The 21,434-nt window shown below is 44.2% G+C and overlaps 1 protein-coding gene across 4 annotated transcripts in view; it reads left to right on the top strand.

Annotated features, from left to right (window-relative positions):
* The window catches only part of LOC144610978 (tight junction protein 1-like), an 86,847-nt gene that overhangs the window by 49,599 nt on the left and 15,814 nt on the right, over positions 1-21,434 (top strand). For 3 of the 4 annotated variants that reach the window (XM_078430029.1, XM_078430031.1, XM_078430032.1), the window contains exons 6-20: positions 51-154; positions 2,378-2,546; positions 3,218-3,365; positions 8,481-8,635; positions 9,365-9,470; positions 10,387-10,537; positions 10,935-11,043; positions 11,518-11,737; positions 12,079-12,263; positions 13,485-13,580; positions 14,462-14,544; positions 14,639-14,849; positions 16,308-16,408; positions 17,471-17,812; positions 20,948-21,217. In XM_078430029.1, the coding sequence (XP_078286155.1) occupies positions 51-154; positions 2,378-2,546; positions 3,218-3,365; positions 8,481-8,635; positions 9,365-9,470; positions 10,387-10,537; positions 10,935-11,043; positions 11,518-11,737; positions 12,079-12,263; positions 13,485-13,580; positions 14,462-14,544; positions 14,639-14,849; positions 16,308-16,408; positions 17,471-17,812; positions 20,948-21,217 (2,450 nt within the window). The remainder of the gene's footprint in view (positions 1-50; positions 155-2,377; positions 2,547-3,217; positions 3,366-8,480; positions 8,636-9,364; positions 9,471-10,386; positions 10,538-10,934; positions 11,044-11,517; positions 11,738-12,078; positions 12,264-13,484; positions 13,581-14,461; positions 14,545-14,638; positions 14,850-16,307; positions 16,409-17,470; positions 17,813-20,947; positions 21,218-21,434) is intronic. The other variant, XM_078430033.1, reaches the window with a different exon arrangement.

Genomic DNA, 21,434 nt, shown 5'->3' with positions numbered 1-21,434 from the left:
AAAGAACACTCTTGCTTTCAGAATTAACATCAATTGATTTGTTTCCTCAGAGTACGGTCTGCGATTGGCAAGTCACATTTTTGTGAAAGAGATCTCTTCAGAGGGACTGGCTGCCAAGGATGGTAACATACATGAGGGAGATGTCGTATTGAAGGTCAGTTGCGTTTAGGCGTCCGTTTTAAGAGCTTGAATGTTAATCCTTTTTAGATTTTCTCTCGTCCCACTCTCCCATTCCATATTGAAATTGAGCTGAACATGCACTGCCATTTGAAAGTGTTTTATAAGGAAGGCTCTTGTCCTTAATCAATAAATAATAAGATTTTTTTTTAGAAAATAAAATCTTAATGCCCACTCAGGATCAAACCATCCCGTCTAGTTTTATATTTTGTTTTATGGCAGATAGATTGTAATTTGGGTAAATATGAGGCTTTGCATTTTGATAAGACAAACCCTGGGGCGTTTGAAGAACAGAGATTGTGGGATGCAGGTATATAGTTCCATGACAGTATTGACTCGGGTAGATAGGGTATGAAGAAGGGATTTGGCACACCTGCGTTCGCCGGTACAGGAGTTGTGACCTTGTGTACAGCTTTGCAAGGTGTCGGTAGCATTGAAAACTGTGCAAAAAAATGATTTACCTGCTTGTTACTTGATCTGGAGAGTTTGAGTTCCAGGAAGAGGCTAGATAGTATGGGACTCTTTTTACCAGAATGTCAGTGGCTGAAGGGTGAGCTTACAGGTTTATAAAATGAGGCAAATAGTGAAGGTGAATAGCCAGTCTTTTTCCCCGGCTAGAGGAGTCTAGAATTAGAGGGCAGAGATTTAAGCAGTGCTTGATTTGTGCATTCCCCACAGCCCACTGATCTAATCTCGGGGCCACATTGTGTGTCTGTTCTGAGTCGAGGAGTACAAACATGCTGACGACGACTGCTGTGCCACTTTAAATCATCTGCAACTATGCACATTGACGACAAAACTGGATTAGTTTCTGCATAAAATCTGCAACCACAATCATACCACTACACAAGCATAAGACAGTAGACCAGACTGAGACAATACAGAGTCACTACGTTTCAGGTGCCATCTTGTTTCTCTTCAAGTCCTAAGTTTTTAAAAAGATGTTAGATTTCAAATTGGCCATAAAGACCCATTGTCAGGCAACATCTGTGAGAAAAGAAACCGCATGAGAGGACAGGTTGAGAAAGTGGTTAATAAGATCTGCACAGTTAATGGGCTTCGTCAGTGGAGGGATGGAGTAAATGCAGAAATGTTATACTGAACCGCTGAGATGCTTGTGCAGCCTGCATTATGTTCTAGTTTAGTTTTGAGATATAGCATGGAAAGTCTGTGCACATATTGGAGATGTGTAAAGGAACTGGGGAGGATGCAGATACGGTTGAGAGAGGGTTCTGGGATGAAGAACTATTGTTCCAAGGAGAGTTTAGAGAGGTTGGGACAGTTTTTAGAGAAAGCTGAGGTGAGATTTGTTAGAAGTATATAAAATAATGTGAGCTGGACAGACTTGGATAGCGGGAGGACGAGAGATCATAGGTACGACGTAGAGGGGAAAAGAATTGGGCAGAATAACTTTTCTACACAACTTGGGGGTGAATCCGAAATGTAATGACAACAGTTGTGCTGGAGGCAGATTCCATTGGGGCCTCTAAGGAAGAAATTGGATAAATACATAGTGGAAAAAAATGTAAAGCTATTGAGAAAGGGCTGGTGGGCAGATCTGGCAGCTGGCTTTGGTGGGCAGCTGGTGTAGACCAGGGTCAACTGTCATCAGTGTTGTAACCATTTGGAGAGATGAGCAAGTGTGACTGCAACATGTTTTGGAAGTAAACGAAACCTTAAGTATGTAGCTTTTGAAATAATCAGCCATCTCAAGCAGCAATGAAACAATACTTAAATTGTGTTTATAAAACAAAATTGTTGCTGTTGACCTGCCATTAAATGTTATGCTGTCACACTGTACATCAATGTTTCAAAATGTTATCGGTTTGATATCTTTACAATATGCTGAGCGACTCTGCACTGAATGGTGTGTTATGTTCTGCTTTGGGTTTAATATAATAGCATCTTGTCAATTCATCAAATCATTTTGTAATTCGAATTGACAAAGATCCGCTGTGGTGCAGTGTCTTGCATTACTGTGGTTACAGTTTGCTGCTTTGCTGATAAAGGAAAATGCTCTGCTCTTTCAGAAGAATGCTATCTGTACAAATGCAGAAACCAAGTGGTAATAGCATTGTTTGAACTGTGTGTGCCATAGAGCATGCTATTGTCTTCCTGTGACTGCTGCTTACAGATAAGGTCTGCTATTTGCGTTTGGCTTCCAAACTCGGATTACTATGATTCTTTTGTTCCATTACAGATCAATGGCACTGTTACAGAAAACATGTCGTTGGGAGATGCAAAGAAACTAATAGAGAGATCAAAGGGCAAGCTTAAAATGGTGGTACAGAGAGATGAAAGAGCCACTCTCCTAAATGTGCCTGATTTGGAAGACAGCATTCCTTCTGCAAATGCTTCTGAAAGAGATGGTAAGTGTATGAACCAAAGGTCCTTTTGGGACAGGATTGTGGTCCCATCTGCTTCTGACTTTGGAATGTGAGTGATGCATTGAGCAGAGGTTTAGTATCTGATTGATAAAGAGCAGTGGTTTAGTTTAGAGATACAGCGCAGAAACAGGCCCTTCAGCCCACTGTTTCCGCGCCGACCAGCGATCCCTGCATATCAACACTATCCTGCGCACACTGGGGACAATTTATTTTACATTGATAGCAAGCCAATTAACCTACAAATCTGTACGTCTTTGGGGTGTGGGAGGAAACTGAAGATCTCTGAGAAACCCACGCATGTCACAGGGAGAATGTACAAACTCCATACAGACAGCACCAATGGTCAGGATCAAACCAGGGTCTCTGGCACTGTAAGGCAGCAATTCTACCGCTACACCACCATGCCACCCTGAAAGGAAATGGCAGTGTGAAATCTGCTGTCGACTGGAGTCAGTTTAAGTTTTGAGCCAGTCTTGGATCAGCACACCCATTGGTAACTGGGTTCACAGAGAGCTGAGCGGTTGCAGTGTGCAGCCTGTGATACTGCCCACACAATACTGTCTGCACACAGCTAAAGCAATGGAGAGTCGCTTTTATTGCAATTTGAGTTAGTGTTAAGTAACAGCACATGAGCCTGTGAATGTTGTTGTTAGATATTTCAGAAATCCACTCGCTGGTATCTGATCATTCCAACCATTCAAATGAGAGGCCTCGGTTGCGCAGTCGTTCCCGCTCGCCCGACAAGCAGTCAGATTGGTCTGACCACTCGCACCATTCTCCACAGCCGATCAGCAATGGAAGGTAAATCGCCGCCCTTTCTCGGGGGGGGGGGGGGGGGGGGGATAATTGCATTGTGAGGTGGGGGGGGTATTTGTATTGTGCGGGGAGGGGAGAGTTAATTGCATTGTGGGGGGTAGGTAATTGTATTGTGTGGAAGGTTGTACTGTACACTCTAGCTTCTTTAGGCTGTATAATTTTTGGATCATTTCAGAAAATCCAGCTTCTTGTATCTCTTGTATCTCTGGTATTTCTGGATAATTGAGTTCTATGATCTCTCAGACATCAGAGATGTCGATATTTTTGATATTTTTGATCATTGGCAGTATAACTGAAAAATTGTATATTTTGGTCAGTTTTCATTGCAAAATACGTTGAATGCCCCTGTGTCTCTATCACATCGTCAGGAATCGGTCATTGTAACTCTTTGCCATGCATCAATGGACTGCCCTGATGTTCCTCTGCAAAAAGCAGTTGGGGGAACTCAGCAGGCCAGCCAGCATCTGTGGAGCAAAACAGAGGGGTCCCAACCCAAAATGATGCCTACCCCTTTCTCTTCACAAATACTGCCTGATCCATTGACTTCCTCCAGTAGTTTGTGTTTTGATCAACTCCAGCATCTGTAACCTCGTGTGTCTTCTGATGTTCCTCTCCTCGTTGTGTAACTGGGTGCCACCTTTGCTGTAAATGGGCAGTAGAACATCTCACTGGGGGTTGGGATCCTCGCAATGATAGGTGGAAGAGCTGGCTCGTCAGTAATTGGGAAACATCGATTGAATTCCAGGGTGATGATTCATTCACCAGTGGTGAAAACCGCCAGATCAAAGGCCCATATTCCCTAAGAGCAAAATACAGAAGGAGAACAAAATGTTTGAGTATGTTAGCATTTCACTACCAGAGGGTGAGGCAGTGAGATTCACTTGTTAACTGCAGGCACGGGAAGATTCATGATCCAGCTTTCCTGTATTTGCATTTTACTCTCAATTTTCAAATTTCTTAAATACCATTCTGCTTGGAAAATTGGTTCTTAATTTTAAAATCCAGGAGCTGAGGTTTAGTGTTACTGTCCGAGTTCACTGTCAGCGAGTTCTCTGCAGATTGACCCATACTGCCTAAAGATGCCCCGTTACATGTTGACTCCCGTAGAATTTTCACTCACGAATGCATGAATTCATTCTTTTCACTGTGTGGAAAAGGTTAACGTGTATATCCAGTGCCTCAGCTTCCTGCCTTTGTTCAGTATGGCAGCTGTCAGGCTACAAGGTCTGTGCCTTAAGCAAAGGAAGCACTCTATTTTTGGCTCAGTTGTGCAGGATGACATCAGTGGAGAAGAATATCTGAAACTCAGTTGAGAGATTGAAGAATGTAGTTCTGCTGGTATTTCAGGACCCTGTAAGTCGGTGAATATCATTTTCTGTTCATTCTGTATCTAGGATAGATTTGTGTATTTTGATAGTGATCCAATGTGAAACTGTGCACCTGTTGGTATTTTTGTGCCTAATATTGAAGAGTGCAGTCTGACTATGACCAAATTGATGCAACTGTTTTGCCCAATGTCAAACCATGAAGCCAGCAGAGGATGGTGACTGAGCTTCTAACAGGGGGAGCAGCAGTGATCCAGGAGTTGTTGCCTGGGTATTTACTGCGTGTACTGCTAGTTCCCAACGAGCACATCTCTCTCATGAGCACAGCGATTGTCGTTTTCTCTTCCTGACTCCATTTTGTTCTTTATTGTGATTCCATCTGTTCAATCGTTGTTTATAGTTGATATGGATCCTTATTTCTCTTTTGAGCTTCTCCTTCCAAAATGTGTAGTCTTTCTTATTGTTCTCGAGCTGTACAGATTTTCAAACAAACTTTTTTGCATGTGAATTTCTGTTTAAATATGATTTTACTGCATTCCTATTCCTGAATTTCTTGCAATCTGGTTGGGATGAGCTCCTATGCTGCTACCAACATATCATGAACACCGAGCAATTGGACATCTCCTTGCCTGACCCTCTCCCCTGAATTACTGCCTGGTGATCAGAATCAGGAGCTGCGTTCGATTTTCTAGCTCAAGGTCACAATATTTCTGCCATTTAAGGAAGCTATGGTTTCTTTAAGAAGACAATTAAAGTAGCAGCTTTCTTTTAAAAAATAAAATCTTATTTACCTTATTGAAAGTTGTGGCTGATTGTTTAGGCCAGGCTTGGAGTGCTCGGTGTGGTTCTGGTCGCTGCTTTAGGGGATGGGTGAGATTGAGCTCAAGGGGGTTCAGCAAGGATTCACAGGAATATTGCCCAGACTGGAGGGCTTGATTAGGAAAAGATTAGATTGACTGAGGCAGTTTTCCCTTGGGCAAAGGAAGCTGAGGGGTGAGTTGTCAAGGTTTGTATAATTATGGGAGTCAGAAATGAGGTGGTTGTTGCTGCCCTTTTCCCATGACAAGGGAGTCTAAAACCAGAGGGGACAGATTGTAAAGGGACAAATATAAAATTGATCTAGGGAGCACATTTTCCACAGAGGGTGGTGGATATTGAAGACATTTGCATAGGTACCTGGATAGGAAAGGTTGAAAGAAATATGAATCAAATGCAGAGGTGAGGTGGGCATTTGGGATGGCATGGAGATGGTGGGCCAAAGAGCCTGTTTCTGTGCTGTACGACCATAAAGTTAAAAGTTCCTCAGTTCATCTGTATTGGGTTTTCTGAGGGAATGGCTCCACCTTTTGGTCAGAAATATTACTGATCAACTTCTGGCAAAACATTCTTACTGCAGGTCAGCTCTTTAATGCAGTGTTTATTCAAGGTGTAGTTCTTGCTGGCTTTGCAACACTTATGTCCCTTTTCAGAAGCCGCTGATTCAAAAACACCAATTATTTTCTGGCACACAGTGTTGTGTTGACAAAACAAAAATATTCTGGAAAAAGGCACAACGTTTTGTCATTGTTTCCCATTCTATTGAAATAATGTCCGCATGACTTATTAGGAACATCTAATCTTTAGCTTTAGTTAGATTCTCTGTAATATGAACTGTTTTGTGTTTGGTGTAGATTAATCCAGCTAATTGGCAAGGAATCAACTGCAGATGCTGGAAAGGAGGGTGGATGAGGTCAGAGAGGACAGTCCTTTGGACCATCAGATCCATGTCCACCCATTTACCCATCCGCACAAATCCCATTTGCCGCATTTGGACCATACCTTCAATGCCTTGCCTATTTAATGGTCTGTCTAATTGTTATAACGAGACATCTCAATATTCCTGATTCCATCATTCCCTCTGACAACATCAAACACTCTTTATAAAAATGAAACCTTTAGATCTCCTTTCACATTTCCCCCTCTCACTTAAACCTACTTTCTTTTTTTCTAGTACCCTACCATAGGACAATGAATTTAAGTATCTGTGTCTCTCATAATCTTACATACTTCCATCAGGTCACTGCCCAGCCTCCTTTGCTCCAGGAAAAACAAGACCAGTCTATCCAATCTCCACCATAACTCAAGTCCTCGGCTGCGGGCAACATCCTGGTGAATCTCCTCTGCACTCTATCCATCTTCTTCTTGTCCTTGGCTCCTCTAGGGAGCAAAGGCCATTGACAAATGTCCTCCACCTCACTTGGTTGTTGGCGGTTCTTTTGAGATCTCCCCAGTTGAGCCCACTCCCAGACATTTCTGCCTGGACTCCTCTTCTCCAGCTGTTCCTGGGGCAACCCGTTTTCCTTTTTCCTTGGGGGTTCCATTTACTCTATCTAGCACAATCACATCTTTCCTCAGTTGAAAGATGGGTCCCAACCCAAAAGCCATCTATCCATTTGCTCAACGGATGCTGCCTGACCCACTGAGTTCCTTCAGTGCATTGTGTTTTGCTCATGTTTCCCATCGTGTGGTAACCAGAATTGCACACAATACTCCAAGTGCGGCCTACTCAATTCTTGTAAAGTGCTGCATGAGTTCCCAAGCCATATTCTCTGTATCTACCTATGAAGGCAAGATGCCATATGCTCCTTCACCACCCTACCTATCTGTGTTGCCATTAATTATCCAACTTATCCCTGTTCCCTTCAATAAAGGAGCAACATCATTCTGGCACCTTACCTGTGGCCACTAAAGATTAACTGCCCATAAGGAGAACTGCATAAACCATTCTGATGTAAACAGGAAAGCAAGCTATCCAAGGTTGTTGCATTCATTCTTGACTCCTGAAGGCTAAAAGGTGCTGGGTCAGAGGATGAGGTGCCTTCAGTTAATGTTGGGTGCTGCAGGAACAATCTGAAAAGGTGCAAGTGAGCTCCGACTGAATGCAGATGTTCTGCAAAGTTGTCTGTAAAATTGGAAGAAGTGCAATTAGATTACAGGGACAGTTTGTGTCCCTGAATGGTGGATAGGGATAAGATAAAAGAGCAGATGTTGCAAGGGAAAGTGGCATGACCAGGATGTGGTTGTTGGTGGTGGAAGAGTGCCAGGGGTTGGCCTCTGGGGAAACCTGTTTCACTGCACTCCGCCTTTCACAGTGGCAAGTTTAAGGGCAAGGCTGTGATCAAATGGAAGGCTGGCGACTGAGTAATGAACCAGTTGGATGCTGCAGCTCTCACAATCGTTTCTTGGGATTTGGCATTTGCCACCAAGACCAACACTTGTTCATTTGCAATAGTCCTGAAGAAATTGATTGTGAGCTGGTTCTTCACTCACTATCTTCCTTCTGGAGAAGGAACACTCGCAGTGCTGTTACAGAGAAGCTGAGGATTTAACCACAGCAGTTAGGGACGGAGGGTGCGTCCGTAAGAGGCGGTATACAGCGTGAAGGAGCTCCTCACTGATAAAGGACACCGGTACCGTAGGCAAGTAGGTATGATGTATTTGTAGATACACATTGCAACCATTGTATAAGGGTGCGCAGGGTTGCTGTATTTTGTAGATACACATTGCAACCATTATATATTTTGTTCATTGCGCTTCGCCCTCTATAATCATTGTGCCTATGGCTGTACGGTTTAATGATGAGTGTTGTGAAGCTGAGAGATTCACCAAGTGTGCGCTATTGCTGTGCTCTGGTAACCCAAGCAAATGTTAGTGAGTACACCGTGCAGGGATTTTGTTGCCGGAGCAGGAATAAAATAACTCTTAATCCATGGCAAATTCTGTGTTCACTTCTCAGTCAGAGGTCCCGTGAAGATGATGTGAACAGAGGACCCAAACCAGAAGCAGTCTCAACACCAGTGAAGAACACGGAAGAGGCAGTTAAAGATGTTGAAGAGCCTGTTTCTGTAGTTGTTGAGGAGAGAACCGAGAAGCAAGCTCCTCCATTGCCAGGTCTGCTCATGACAAGTATTGATTTAGAAGCGGTACTTTTTCAAGGGGATTTTTGTTGGGAAGGATTCCATTCGTAGGTTCGGCAGGTGCAAATAAAACTAAAACTATAACCAAAACGAAAAAATGGATTAATGTTGGATTTGTGTCAATGGGTGTTTTGTGCAGAATTGGTGGGCCATGAGCTGTGTATCTTTGACTCGGTAACTCTAATGTGTGCATTCTGGCACAAACTTTAAATTAGTTTAGTTTATTGCTATTGTCACGTGTACCACGGTGCAATGGAAAGCTTTTTTTGTTGATTGCTATCCAGTCAGCGACTATACATGACTACAATCAAGCCATCCACAGTGTACAGCTACAGGATAAAAGAATGACGTTTAGTACAAGATTAAGTCTGATTAAAGATGGTTCCAAGGTCTCTAATGAGGTAGATGGGAGGACCGGACTGTTCTCCAGTTGGTGACAGGATGGTTCAATTGCCTGATAACAGCTGGGAAGAAACTGTCCTTGAATCTGGACTGTCTTTGCTGTTATAAAGTTACATTTCTTTTGCGTTAGATATATATTGAGAAACATTCACCGCATGTTTCCAAATGCATGTAGTTATACTAATTGATCGCCTTTAAAATAGGAGTGCGATTGATCAACCAATGAGAGCCCAGTCAGCGTGAGAGACCATTTATATTGAAGTTATTTTCCAAGTGGCATTTAACTTGTCTGTTTCTGCAGAGCCGAAGCCAGTATACGCTCAGCCTGGGCAGCCCGATGTAGATTTACCAGTCAGTCCGTCCGATGCACCCATTCCAAACTCGACACACGATGATGGGATGCTGAGGTAATTCAGCTAAGTTGCATTAACTTTATTGGTTCAATGAGATTTAGTGTACATTTTATGTCTTATGCTTCAATCTGCAATGAATTATGACTGGTGCTGACTCCAATGATTATGATTTGAATTCATACTTTGCTTCCCCAGTATGTTGCCTTTATAGAACAGAGCTTTTATATAATATTGTGTGGGTGATTGCTTGGCATTCAAATATCCAAAATGAGTCAATAGCTTGGCTTTGTGCACTGGGTAGGTATTGGAAATGAAACTTTTGGTTGTGCATTTTTCTAAATGAATGCCAATGTTTGAAAGAAAGAGATGGAGGCAGACCTCCATGTGGGTGTTAATTGTATCCACTTTCTGCGGGTTGCATTTGTGGAAGCCAACAGCATTGGATTATGAGGGAAGCCTTGGTGGATTTGGGAGGGTGATGGAAGTAGAAGTTTGCAAGGACCACGTGTGGATGTATTTGTGTGGAGAGTTAACACTGACATGGTGCAGTTAGTGATTGGCCTTCTGTGCTGTAGAAAAGTTACAGAAAATAAAATCTGAATGCAGAAAGGACTTCTGAAAGAAAAGCTGTCAACGTTTAACTTGAATTCAAGGCATGGATTTGGTTCCTTTTGCCTTTTATTTGGATAAAAAAATTAATTGGAATGTTATTTGGAATTGGGTGAGGATCGATTGCATTCTATTCAGGGCACTAACGATAGCACGAATTGGAATACCAGATTCTCCCGATGAATTTTGAGACAAACAAGTTATGTGAGGAGGTTGATGGTTAATTGTTAGATTTCTGGGTAGGAGTGAACATAGTGAAAAGCAACAAGGGTCATCCCATGTTCTGTAAACAAATGTGTGTGTGTTTTGTGGGTGGAGAGTTAACTTCACTGCTATGTTTTCACTATGTAATCTTTTTCAGGCCAAGTATGAAGCTGGTTCAGTTTAAGAAGGGTGAAAGTGTTGGGCTCCGTCTGGCAGGTGGGAATGACGTGGGAATATTTGTGGCTGGAGTTTTGGAGGATAGTCCCGCGGCCAAAGAAGGTCTCGAGGAAGGAGATCAGATCCTCAGGGTGAGGCTGTGTTGTCAATGATTGTTTGATTGACTGTTAAATGAAGACCCAAATGTGACTCAACTTGTGCACTTGAGGATATAATTTCATCAGAGTAAACTTTGACATGCCAGTGTATTTTGTGTTGCATCTTTTCAAAAGCCAGCAGTGCAACACCGTTCAGTAAAGTCAAAGAAAATAACCGTGGAAACTAACTTCCATTTTTCATCATATCTCTAAATTTTCAATTATATTACTCGGAATAGGAATAGAAAATGTAATGTTCTTGGTGGAATTCTGAAGTTTAGTTGAAGGGTGCTAACACATCCCAACTTATGCTTGTGTTTTGCAACATTTGTTGGTAGTGGAGCCAGTCTGTTTATGTACTACTGTGTAACTAACCTGCCTGTCCCCACAGGTCAATAATGTGGACTTTGCAAATATCATCCGTGAGGAGGCAGTGCTGTTTCTGCTTGACCTTCCAAAAGGCGAGGAGGTTACTATCCTGGCACAGCAAAAGAAAGATGGTGAGTTGCTCTACTGTAATCTCAAGCTCTGTACAAACTAGAGTAGCTCAGTATCCAGAGATGTAGTCATTTGTCAAGACAGCTTTTGATCTTTGCAGATCTTTAGAAAGAGAAGCGCTGTGAACGGTGAAAATATGAAATCAGAAAATGCTACAAATACCCCACATCCGATCAATCAACATTTGTGGAGAGAGAAAAAGCAATTCATGTTCTGATGAAAAGCCATTGATCTGAAACATTAATTTGGTTTCTCTCTGTACAGATGCTGTCTGACCTGCTGAGTATTTCCAGCATTTAATGTTTTTATTCCTGTCGACGATGGGTAGAAACTATCATTTTGATAAATGTGTTGGCAGGCTGCAGAGTTTGAATGGATTATGGTTTCTATTGTTACTTTTTATATTTGTAGTCTAGCCCTAACCTTTAATACAGCAGGCTCCTTTATATTCATCGTAAAAATATTTTCTATTCCAGTCTATCGGCGTATTGTGGAATCTGATGTGGGCGATTCTTTCTACATCCGGACTCACTTTGACTATGAGAAGGAATCTCCCTACGGCCTGAGCTTTAACCGCGGTGAGGTGTTCCGTGTGGTGGATACGCTCTACAACGGGAAGCTGGGGTCCTGGCTCGCCATCCGAATCGGCAAAAACCACAAGGAGGTTGAAAGGGGCATCATCCCAAACAGAAACCGGTGCGAGAAGAACTTCCACTCAGTAGCACTTTATTTTGTGATAAGTTCTGTAGTATTTGGATAAATTATTGCTCAATCCAACAGCGATTTTCCAGTACTGCTGAAATGTTTAAACAGGAGCCACTCTGCAACCTAAATGGAAAGCATAACTGTTACGAGATATCTTTCCAGCTGTGCTCTGCTTCTGATTCTCCTGAAAATAATAGCCTGAATATTAGAAATTTGCTTTACGAAAATCTTAACTTTTAGCTCGAATCTTTCTTAAAGAAAAAGTGCAGCATGATGTAGTTTCTTGATGTGGTCAGTGGTTGATGTTGAAATCTGTCTGTGGTTGTACTCAGAGCCGAGCAGTTATCCAGTGTGCAGTACACACTTCCCAAAACGGCTGGTGGTGATCGTGCCGACTTCTGGCGCTTCCGTGGACTTCGCAGCTCAAAGAGAAACCTGAGGAAAAGCAGGGAAGACCTTTCAGCCCAGCCAGTTCACACTAAGTTTCCAGCTTATGAGAGAGTCGTCCTTCGAGAAGGTATTGACAAAAGAAGACACGCCTTCAAAATGAGCCTTCATGCAAAGGAAAGTTCATGTTATTGTTATTTGGATTGGCCCCTGCCCAGGCATCGCATTCAGTGGTCGTATTCTGTCGTCACATAGTGCCTTGGAAAGGTCATCTGAACCTGCCTCAGTCCGGGATATGCACATAATATATAGGTTATGCATGCTCTTGGGAGCAAGGCACATCTTCCCCTTGAGGCATTTACTTTAGTTCATAGTCAGTGCCGAGCGAGGGTGTGGGTGGTCTCAGCTCATAGTCTGTGCCCAGTGTGGGGGGGCAGAGGGTGGGTGTGGGAGCTGAGGGTGGTCTGCACCCAGTGTGCGGACTGAGGGTGGGTGTGGGTGCTGTGGGTAGTCTGTGCCCAGTGTGGGGGCAGAGGGTGGGTGTGGGAGCTGAGGGTGGTCTCAGCTCATAGTCTGTGCCCAGTGTGGGGACAGAGGGTGGGTGTGGGTGCTGTGGGTGGTCTCAGCTCATAGTCTGTGCCCAGTGTGGGAACTGAGAGCGGGTGTGGGTGCAGGGATGGTCTCAGTTCACAGTCCATGCCCAGTTTGGGGGCTGAGGGTGGTCTCACCTGTGCAGAGGCAACGTTGTGAAGTTAGTGTTTGAAGATTGCTCGACATCGAATTTTCCAGTTCCTGTCTATAGTTGGTCATTTTTTCAGTTGACACGGGGTGGGGGGTGGGGTGGGGGGACTCTGCAGAAGGCTGATCTCATTGTTGTGAGGGGGTTTCTATATTGTCCAATCTCCAGGCCAGGCAGGAGGCGCTGGTGTGTGTTTCAGCAGTAACACGGCCAGCATACTGGCACTGGCACTCTGCCTGTCACCCAGCCAGGGCCAGGCCAAGAGTTCATGTAATAATGCAAGTATGTAATAAACATGCAGAAACTACTGCCAAAATTATTATGTGAATGCACTTGAAGGCCAGCCTACTCTGCAGTTCATGAGGTGCAGCACTCATTGCCTATATAGTTCCTGATGTGTATCTGTGCATCTTTGGTTTAATTGTCATTAACTGCCCCTGTTCTTTTTGGTGTAAAGTCAATAATACTGGATGAGCCCCACATTACCTCCTCCTGCCACCACCTGACTTCATCATTTGTGCAAAGGATTTGACCCCCGGCATGACTTGTCCAAAGCTGTTGTAAATGCTGATTTACTTTATGTTGACAGTAATTGATTGTTTTGTCTTCAAGCTGGGTTCCTACGGCCAGTCGTCATCTTTGGATCCCTCGCTGACATTGCTCGAGAGAAGCTTGCCCGAGAGGAGCCAAACCAGTATGAAATTGCAAGTAAGATTCAGCTTTCTCCACCTCCCGCTCTGTTTCTGGGTCATGGCTGCCCGGGAGGTGCCAGTGCCGTGACTCTGGATGTCATCTGATGCCACGGAGCAGTTCTCTGCCCAGTGAGAGTGAGAGCTCTGCTGCTCAGCCCACCACATCCATGTGTGTATCTGATTCCACCACCATGTCAGACAGCGAGTCACACACAACAATCACCCCTCTGATTTCCTTTAAAACCCCTCCCTCTCACCTTAGACTTGCTTTTGATGCCACAACCAAGGATATCGATTCTATCTCTGCCTCTCATAATCTTGTAAACTGGAGGTCTGTGACAGGGGAGGGGAGGGGTGGAGGTTTGTGATGGGCAGGGGAGGGGTGGAGGTTTGTGATGGGGAGGGGAGGGGTGGAGGTTTGTGATGGGGAGGGGAGGGGAGGGGAGGGGTGGAGGTCTGTGATGGGGAGGGGAGGGGTGGAGGTCTGTGCCCAGGCTGTCCTCTTATAGGGCTCCTCTTTGCACCCATGGACTTTGAATTTGTTTGGTCCTTGTGTGTGTTGAATCCCATTATTTTATTAGCCAGACAACATTCCAAGAAGAAAGTACAGAGTGCTGGAGTAACTCAGCAGATCAGACAGCATCTCTGGAGAGCATGGATAGGTGAGGGTCCAGTCTGAAGAAAGGTCCTGGGCTGAACCTTCACCTATCCATGCTCTCCAGAGATGCTGCCCAACCCGCTGAGTTATTCCAACACTGTCTTTTTTGTTTGTAAACCTGCATTGGCAGCTCCTTATTTCAACATTTTAAGACACACGGAAAATGTGAATTAGCAATGAGACAAAATGTAGCCTTTGCTTCAAATGTTCAGTGGCTGAAGTGGTCTCTTGTGTGGCAGGGAGTGAGCCCAGAGATGCCGGCACTGATCAGCACAGCTCTGGCATTATCCGGCTGCACACAATCAAGCAAGTCATCGACAGGGTAAGATTTCTTTCTGCCTCTGCTGATGGACCAATTTACACTTGTCGAGTCTGAAGTGAACTCTATATTTACAATTGCCTTTTTGCTGTTGCAGGATAAGCATGCAGTATTAGACATCACTCCAAATGCAGTGGATCGGTTGAATTATGCTCAGTGGTATCCAATTGTACTATTTCTAAACCCTGATTCCAAGCAAGGTGTCAAAACAATGCGACAAAGACTCTGTCCTGAGTCTCGAAAGAGTGCTCGGAAGCTGTTTGAGCGTTCCCTGAAACTGCTCAAGAACAACCATCATCTGTTCACGGGTGAGTAGTGTGAATCATATGGCTAGCCTGCAAACCTGAACATGGAACAAGTGATTAGACTTTGTGGCTTCTTGTAGACAACATCAATATTGTAAAAGATGTGACATAAATGGTTTACAAGTTGAGAAGTGGTAAGAAACAAAAGGGTGTTGTAATTTGGAACGAGCAACATTGTGTTGGGTGACTCTGCCTCATGAGGCATGCAAAGAGGGAGCTACATGGAGGTGATTGGGAGGGGGCTGTTCATGCAGGTCACAGATGGATCATGTTATGGAGAATGATGAGAATATGTCAATGAAATGTGGTAAAGTAGAATACTACGTATAAATAGTCTGGTTGAGTCTTTACTTTGGAGATACAGTGTGGAAACAGGCCCTTCGACGCACCGAGTCCGTGCCGACCAACGATTACCCCGTACACTGGCGCTATCCAACACACTAGGGACAATTTACAATTTTTACCAATGCTACTTAACCTATAAACCAGTACATCTTTGGAGTGTAGGAAGAAACCAAAGCACCCAGAGAAAACCCACAAGGTCACGGGGAGAACATACAAACTCGTGCAGACAGCACCTGTAGTCAGGATTGAACCCAAGTCTCTGGTGCTGTGAGACAGCAACTCTGAAAACTGTGCCACCCTATTTTATTTTTTTAAATCTCAAATTTATACCCATCAGTGTTTAGTGTTTGAGGTTTGACAAGAAAAAGATAGTTTGTGGACAAAGTTTTGCAGTAATTGGAGGTAAAGCAACTGAATGTAGGTTGGTTTTTGTGACAGTGGAAGAGGTGTGGAGGGAGGTGGTGATGAAGTGGAGAAGGGTGTGCTGAGCCTGCACGTCGAGACAAGCATGTGTTTTTGGATAAGAGCAGACCGGTCCGATACTCAAAATCAAAATGGACGCATCAGAGAGCAGCCGCTTTGGGATGGTGCATCGTCACTGCACAGCCTTGCACGCCAAAGGAGCAGATCTTTGTCAGTGCTGTTTGTGTGAGAGCATTGTTACTTCTGCCAGAGCTGTCTGATCCCCAGAATAATTATGAGCTGTGTTTGTGTTGTGTTCCTGCAGTTATATTGCAGGATGTAGGGTGAGTCAGGATCCCGAGACCAGCAGTTTGAACTTTCCAAAGTTATCAATGGCCTGTTGTTCAACTTTTAAGTGTTGGAGTAAATTGTGCATTGTGTTACTGTGTCCATTTGTCGGTAGAACGTGGGGATTATGTCCCTGCGCTTGGATGTGATGGCCGTGCACTGGTGTTTCCTGCTGATTGAGCAAGATCTGCAGGGCATGCTGAGGGGAAGTTCATTGTTCACCTTTGTGCCACTGCATCACGGATTCTCTGCACACAACCTCGCGTTTCACTGTGTAGAAAGTCTGCACAATCTGACATTTAGACCACAAATAAAGGCTTTTGGGGGAAAATAAATTATAACAGTTTTCCTGACTTTTTTTTACAGCGAACATCAATTTGAATTCAATGAATGATGGCTGGTATGGGGCACTGAAAGAATTTGTCCAGCAGCAACAGAACCAGTTAGTTTGGGTATCAGAGGGAAAGGTATGATGGAAGTTTAATTTAATTTAAGTCAAATTATGTACATTGTTGTACTTTTTAGAATGTTCCTTTCCCCTTGTTCCCACCAACCATGTACTTGTGCCAGTTGGGCTGCTGTATTAACAGGTTTAATTTAAAGACACAGCACGGAAACAGGCCCTTCAGCCCACCGATCAGCGATCCCCGTACACTAGCACGATCTTACACACTAGGGACAATTTACCATTTTTACCAGAGCCAATTAACCTACAAACCTGTACATCTTTGGCGTGTGAGAGAAAACCGGAGCACCCGGAGAAAATCCTTGCGGTCAAGGGGAGAACGCACAATCTCTATACGGACAGCGCCAGTAATCGGGCGCTGTGAGGCAGCAACTCTACCCGCTGCGCCAAAGTGCTGCCCCTAGGTGACAAGGCAATTTAGGTAATGTAAACTTTACATAGTGAAATCTGTCCTTGAATTTACATGCTGGAGTACATACATCCGCTGTCCATGTGTATGGAGATTAATCAAACCCTGGAAATGTGTGGATTTGAAATAAGTTGAAAGTAAAAGGAGCTGCAAAAGTACAATTATTGTGCTTGTCATTTTGAAGGAAAGATGGTGAAAATAAAGCTATTCCAGTCAGAACCTGTTTGAACCTGGCAGGGCCATGGTTCCCACGTCTGATCTCTGCCAAGTGGAATTGTTTCTGAAGAATAGCCACAAGTATCGTATTTGATTATTGCATTTCTTTATCTTGTTAAAGTTAATCTCTAAGAGAAGCCACGAGGGTGAAAGGTTAGCAACTAAGTTATAGAACATAGAAGACAGAGGATGTCTGTGCCAAACATGAAGTTGACATAAACTAATCCCTTCTGCCTGAATATGATCCATAACTCTCAATTCCCTGCAGATTCATTTGCCTCTTTAAAAGCCTCCTGAACTATGATCAGCTCTTTAAACACTCCCACATGTCAGTCTGAAGAAGGGTCTCGACCTGAAACGTCACCCAAATAATGTTTTATTGCGTGTGTAGTTTGGACAGTTGTGTGATTGTGCTGTGGTTTGGTGTGTGTCTCGTAGGCTGACGGTGCAGCAGAAGATGACCTTGAATTGCATGATGACCGTTTATCGTACCTGTCGGCTCCAGGTAGTGAGTACTCCATGTACAGCACGGACAGTCGGCACACTTCCGATTACGATGACACAGACACAGAAGGCGGTGCCTACACTGACCAAGAGCTGGATGAGACTCTCAATGATGATATTGGACCCACTGAGCCTGCCATAACTAGGTCTTCGGAGCCAGTAAGGGAAGACTCGTCGATGATGCAACCAGAACCCATGCCGCAAGCATTCCCATCTTTTCCAGCACAAGTGCAGCCTGTTGATTCTTCGGACTACAAACCTTTACCGAATCAACCGGTGAGTCAGCCTGTGACCAAAGCATTTTCATTTGCGAGTCGTCCTTAAATACAGGAGAAGTGCAGGAAGACTGGAGGGTGGCAAATGTTGTACCTCTTTTCAAGAAGGGCTGCAGGAAAATTGCTGGGAACTATAGGCCGGTGAGCTAAACATCTGTAGTTGGCAAGTTACTGGAGAGTATTCTGAGGGATAGGTTATACAGGCATTTGGATGGGCAAGTGCTGATTAGGGATAGTCAGCATGATTTTGTACGTGGGGAGTCGTGTCTCACAAATCTGATTTTTTTTAAGATGTGACCAAATTGGTTGATGAGGGCAGAGATGTAGATGTTGTGGACGTGGACTTCAGTAAGGCATTCAACAAGGTTCTGTATGGTAGGCTGCTCTGGAAGGTTAGATTGCATGGGATCCAAGGAGAGATAGCTGAATGGATAACAAATTGGCTCCATGGAAGGAAGCAGAGGGTAATGGTGGAAGGGTGCTTCTCAGACTGGATGCCTGTGACTAGTGGTGTGCCTCAGGGTTTGGTGCTGGGCCCGTTACTGTTTGTCATCTACATCAATGATTTGGATGAGAACACACAGGGCAAAATTAGCAAGTTTGCTGATGATACAAAAGTTAGTGGTTTTGCAGCTAGTGAAGATGGTTGTGAATGATTGCAGCAGGATCTGGATCGATTGGCCAGGTGGGCGGAGGAATGGTTAATGGAATTTAATACAGAGAAGTGTGAGGTGTTGCATTTTGGGATGTCGAACAAGGGCAGGACCTACACAGAAAATGGTAGGCCTCTGGGTACCTCTGGGTAGAGCAGAGGGATCTAGGAGTACAGGTGCATGGTTCCTTGAAGGTCGAGGCGCAGGTAGATAAGGTGGTCAAAAAGGCTTTTGGCACTTTGGCCTTCTTCAGTCTGGGAGGTCATGTTGCAGTTGTATATGACGTTGATGAGACCGCATTTAGAATATTGTGTTCAGTTCTGGGCACCATGTTATAGGAAAGATATTGTCAAGCTTGAAAGGATTCAGAAAAGATTTATGGGAATGTTGCCAGGACTAGAGGGTGTGAGCTACAGGGAGAGGTTGAGTAGGCTGGGTCTCTATTCCTTGGAGCGCAGGAGGACGAGGGGAGATCTTATAGAGGTATACAAAATCATGAGAGGAATAGATCGGGTAGATGGACAGAGTCGTATGGCCAGAGTAGGGGAATCGAGGACCAGAGGACATAGGTTCAAGGTGAAGGGGAAAAGATTTAATAGGAATCCGAGGGGTAACTTTTTCACACAGAGGGTGGTGGGTGTATGGAACAAGCTGCCAGAGGATGGAGGTGAAGTTGGGACAATCCCATTGTTTAAAAAACAGTTAGACAGGTACATGGATAGGACAGGTTTGGAGGGATATGGACCAAGAGTAGGCAAGTGGGACTAGTGTAGCTGGGACATTATTAGCCGGTGTGGGCGAGTTGTGCCGAAGGGCCTGTTTCCACACTGTCACTATGTATCAAGTGTATAATCTGTACTTTAAGGCTAGAGTTTGGGATGCCTTCTCGGAAGATGTATAACTTAAGTCTAGAAAATATCTCAAGATTGTGAATAATGGATATCAAGACCAGTGAGGGTTGGGGAGGAAAGATTTGCAGAAGGAGATCTAGCACAAGAGGCTGAAGCTGGGCATTCATTATTCATGCTTCATGAGGACCAAAGGGGTGGTTATGAGAATATGTAAGCACACAGGTGAAGAATGTTTGACGGCATGGTTGGAGTGACCAGAAACCAATATAGATTAGTGTTGAGCTTGGATTGCTTCCTTTGTAATCCCATAATTCCTTGATTCCCATTCATATCCATGAAGCTTCTGTTTACAATTTCTCTCCAAAAAGTTTCCATTTTGAATCTTCTTGGTGACTGAGTCTCCATGATTCAGGAAAGCAGAGGACACAGAACTTTAGGCCATTGGCCTGACACACCTCATTGTTGGGCGGGTGCTAGTGTCATGGAGCATTGAATATTACAGCATAGGTACAGGCCCTTCAGCCCACTATGTACATTCTAAACATGATGCCAAGTTATATCAATCTCTCTGCACATGATCTACATCCCTCCATATCCATATGCCTGTTCAAAAGCCTCTTAAATCCTACTATTGTATCTGCCTCCACTATCACCCCTGGCAACTCATTCCAGGCTCCCACCATTTTCTGTGCAAAAAAAGACCTGCCCCGCAGATCTCCTTTAAACTTTGCCCTTCTCACCTTAAATTATGCCCTCTAGTCTTTGACATTTCCACCCTGAGGAAAACTGTCTTCCATATCTATGTCGCCAATAATTTACCTGGCTCATTTTGTCCAAACCTTTCCTATCCACATAGCTGTAAGTAGCATCATTCTAGTGAGATATCAGAATATCATGACAATCAAGCAGGATGCCATGGTTTTATGATGAGTTAATGTTGTGTGATGGGCGCTACTGTGCTTTGAGGATGTGGTGGGCTGGGCAGGTGGGAGGAATCCAGTGGGCATTGTACAAGTGGGTTTCTAAAGGGCATTTGGTGAGGTGCTAGATGGGGTGTGAGAATATCTCCTCAGGTGGGGTCTGTTAATGGTTGACCCTGTCTCTTTGTGTTCCATCATCTGTTGGATGGAGATGAAGGGCCTTGGAATTCTCCACCCAGAGAACTATGGAGGTGGTCATTGAGCACATGAATGATGGAGATTGGCAGATATCGGAATGACAGGGCACAGGGGTACAGAGAGTGGGAAGTTGGTGTTGAGACCACGATGCAAAGCCATGATTGTGTTGAATAGTGGAGGAAACGAGAGGCAGATTGGCCCTCTCATTAGTTGTATGACCGTGGCAAGTGAGCGGTGTACAGTAATAGTTGGGCAGAATATCTGGAGAAAAAGTAGGTGATTATCTGATTTATTTGAAGGAGAGAGGGCAGGCAGGATTCAAAGCTCGTGGTGACAACAGTGATTGGGGTTGGCTTTGTCAGAGTTGCAAATTAGTTTTGTTTTTAATATGTTTTTATAAATTACGTGAATTATTTAAGAATAGTGTTGTAATCATTTTTTCCCCCCAAAGATGCACCTTGCAGGTAACATGACTTGCATTAAACTATCTAATTTCATCTTGGACATTTCACAGAAAGCAGATATTCCTCCTGCAGTACTCAGTTCATTCCAGCAGCTTGAATCTATTCCTGTGGTGCCAGTGCCCCCCACAGTCAATGCCACAATAGATGTAAACAATGTGAGATGTGAGGAGATGGCCTCTCCCTCCCACAGCCGCCCTGAGCCCCTCATCGAGTCCTACAGCAACCCCAGCCCTGAGGCTCCGAGCCTCGTTCATTCTGTCAGTCCTGAGAGGTTGAGAGATGCAGAACCGGCAGCAACTCGAACTGCAGAACGAACAAAGGTACCACTTGCTGCAAACACCTTGCATGCCTACTGCACTGATCTGCTTGCTCATGTTCACCCACCTGCTCTCGCTTCCGAGCTAATCACTTTGCAGAAGTTAGAGGCCAGACCAAGTGTAAGCAAATTAACAACCTTTATGATGCAGAAGGGAAGTGGAGTTTGTCATGCCCAAGCTCCTCAATAGATAGCACTGACATGCCTAATTATTGTAATGA

This window comes from Rhinoraja longicauda, chromosome 38, assembly GCF_053455715.1.
Source record: "Rhinoraja longicauda isolate Sanriku21f chromosome 38, sRhiLon1.1, whole genome shotgun sequence".
NCBI classification, from domain to species: domain Eukaryota; kingdom Metazoa; phylum Chordata; class Chondrichthyes; order Rajiformes; family Arhynchobatidae; genus Rhinoraja; species Rhinoraja longicauda.
Note: the sequence above shows the minus strand (reverse complement) of the source record. Positions and strands in the feature narration are given on the sequence as shown.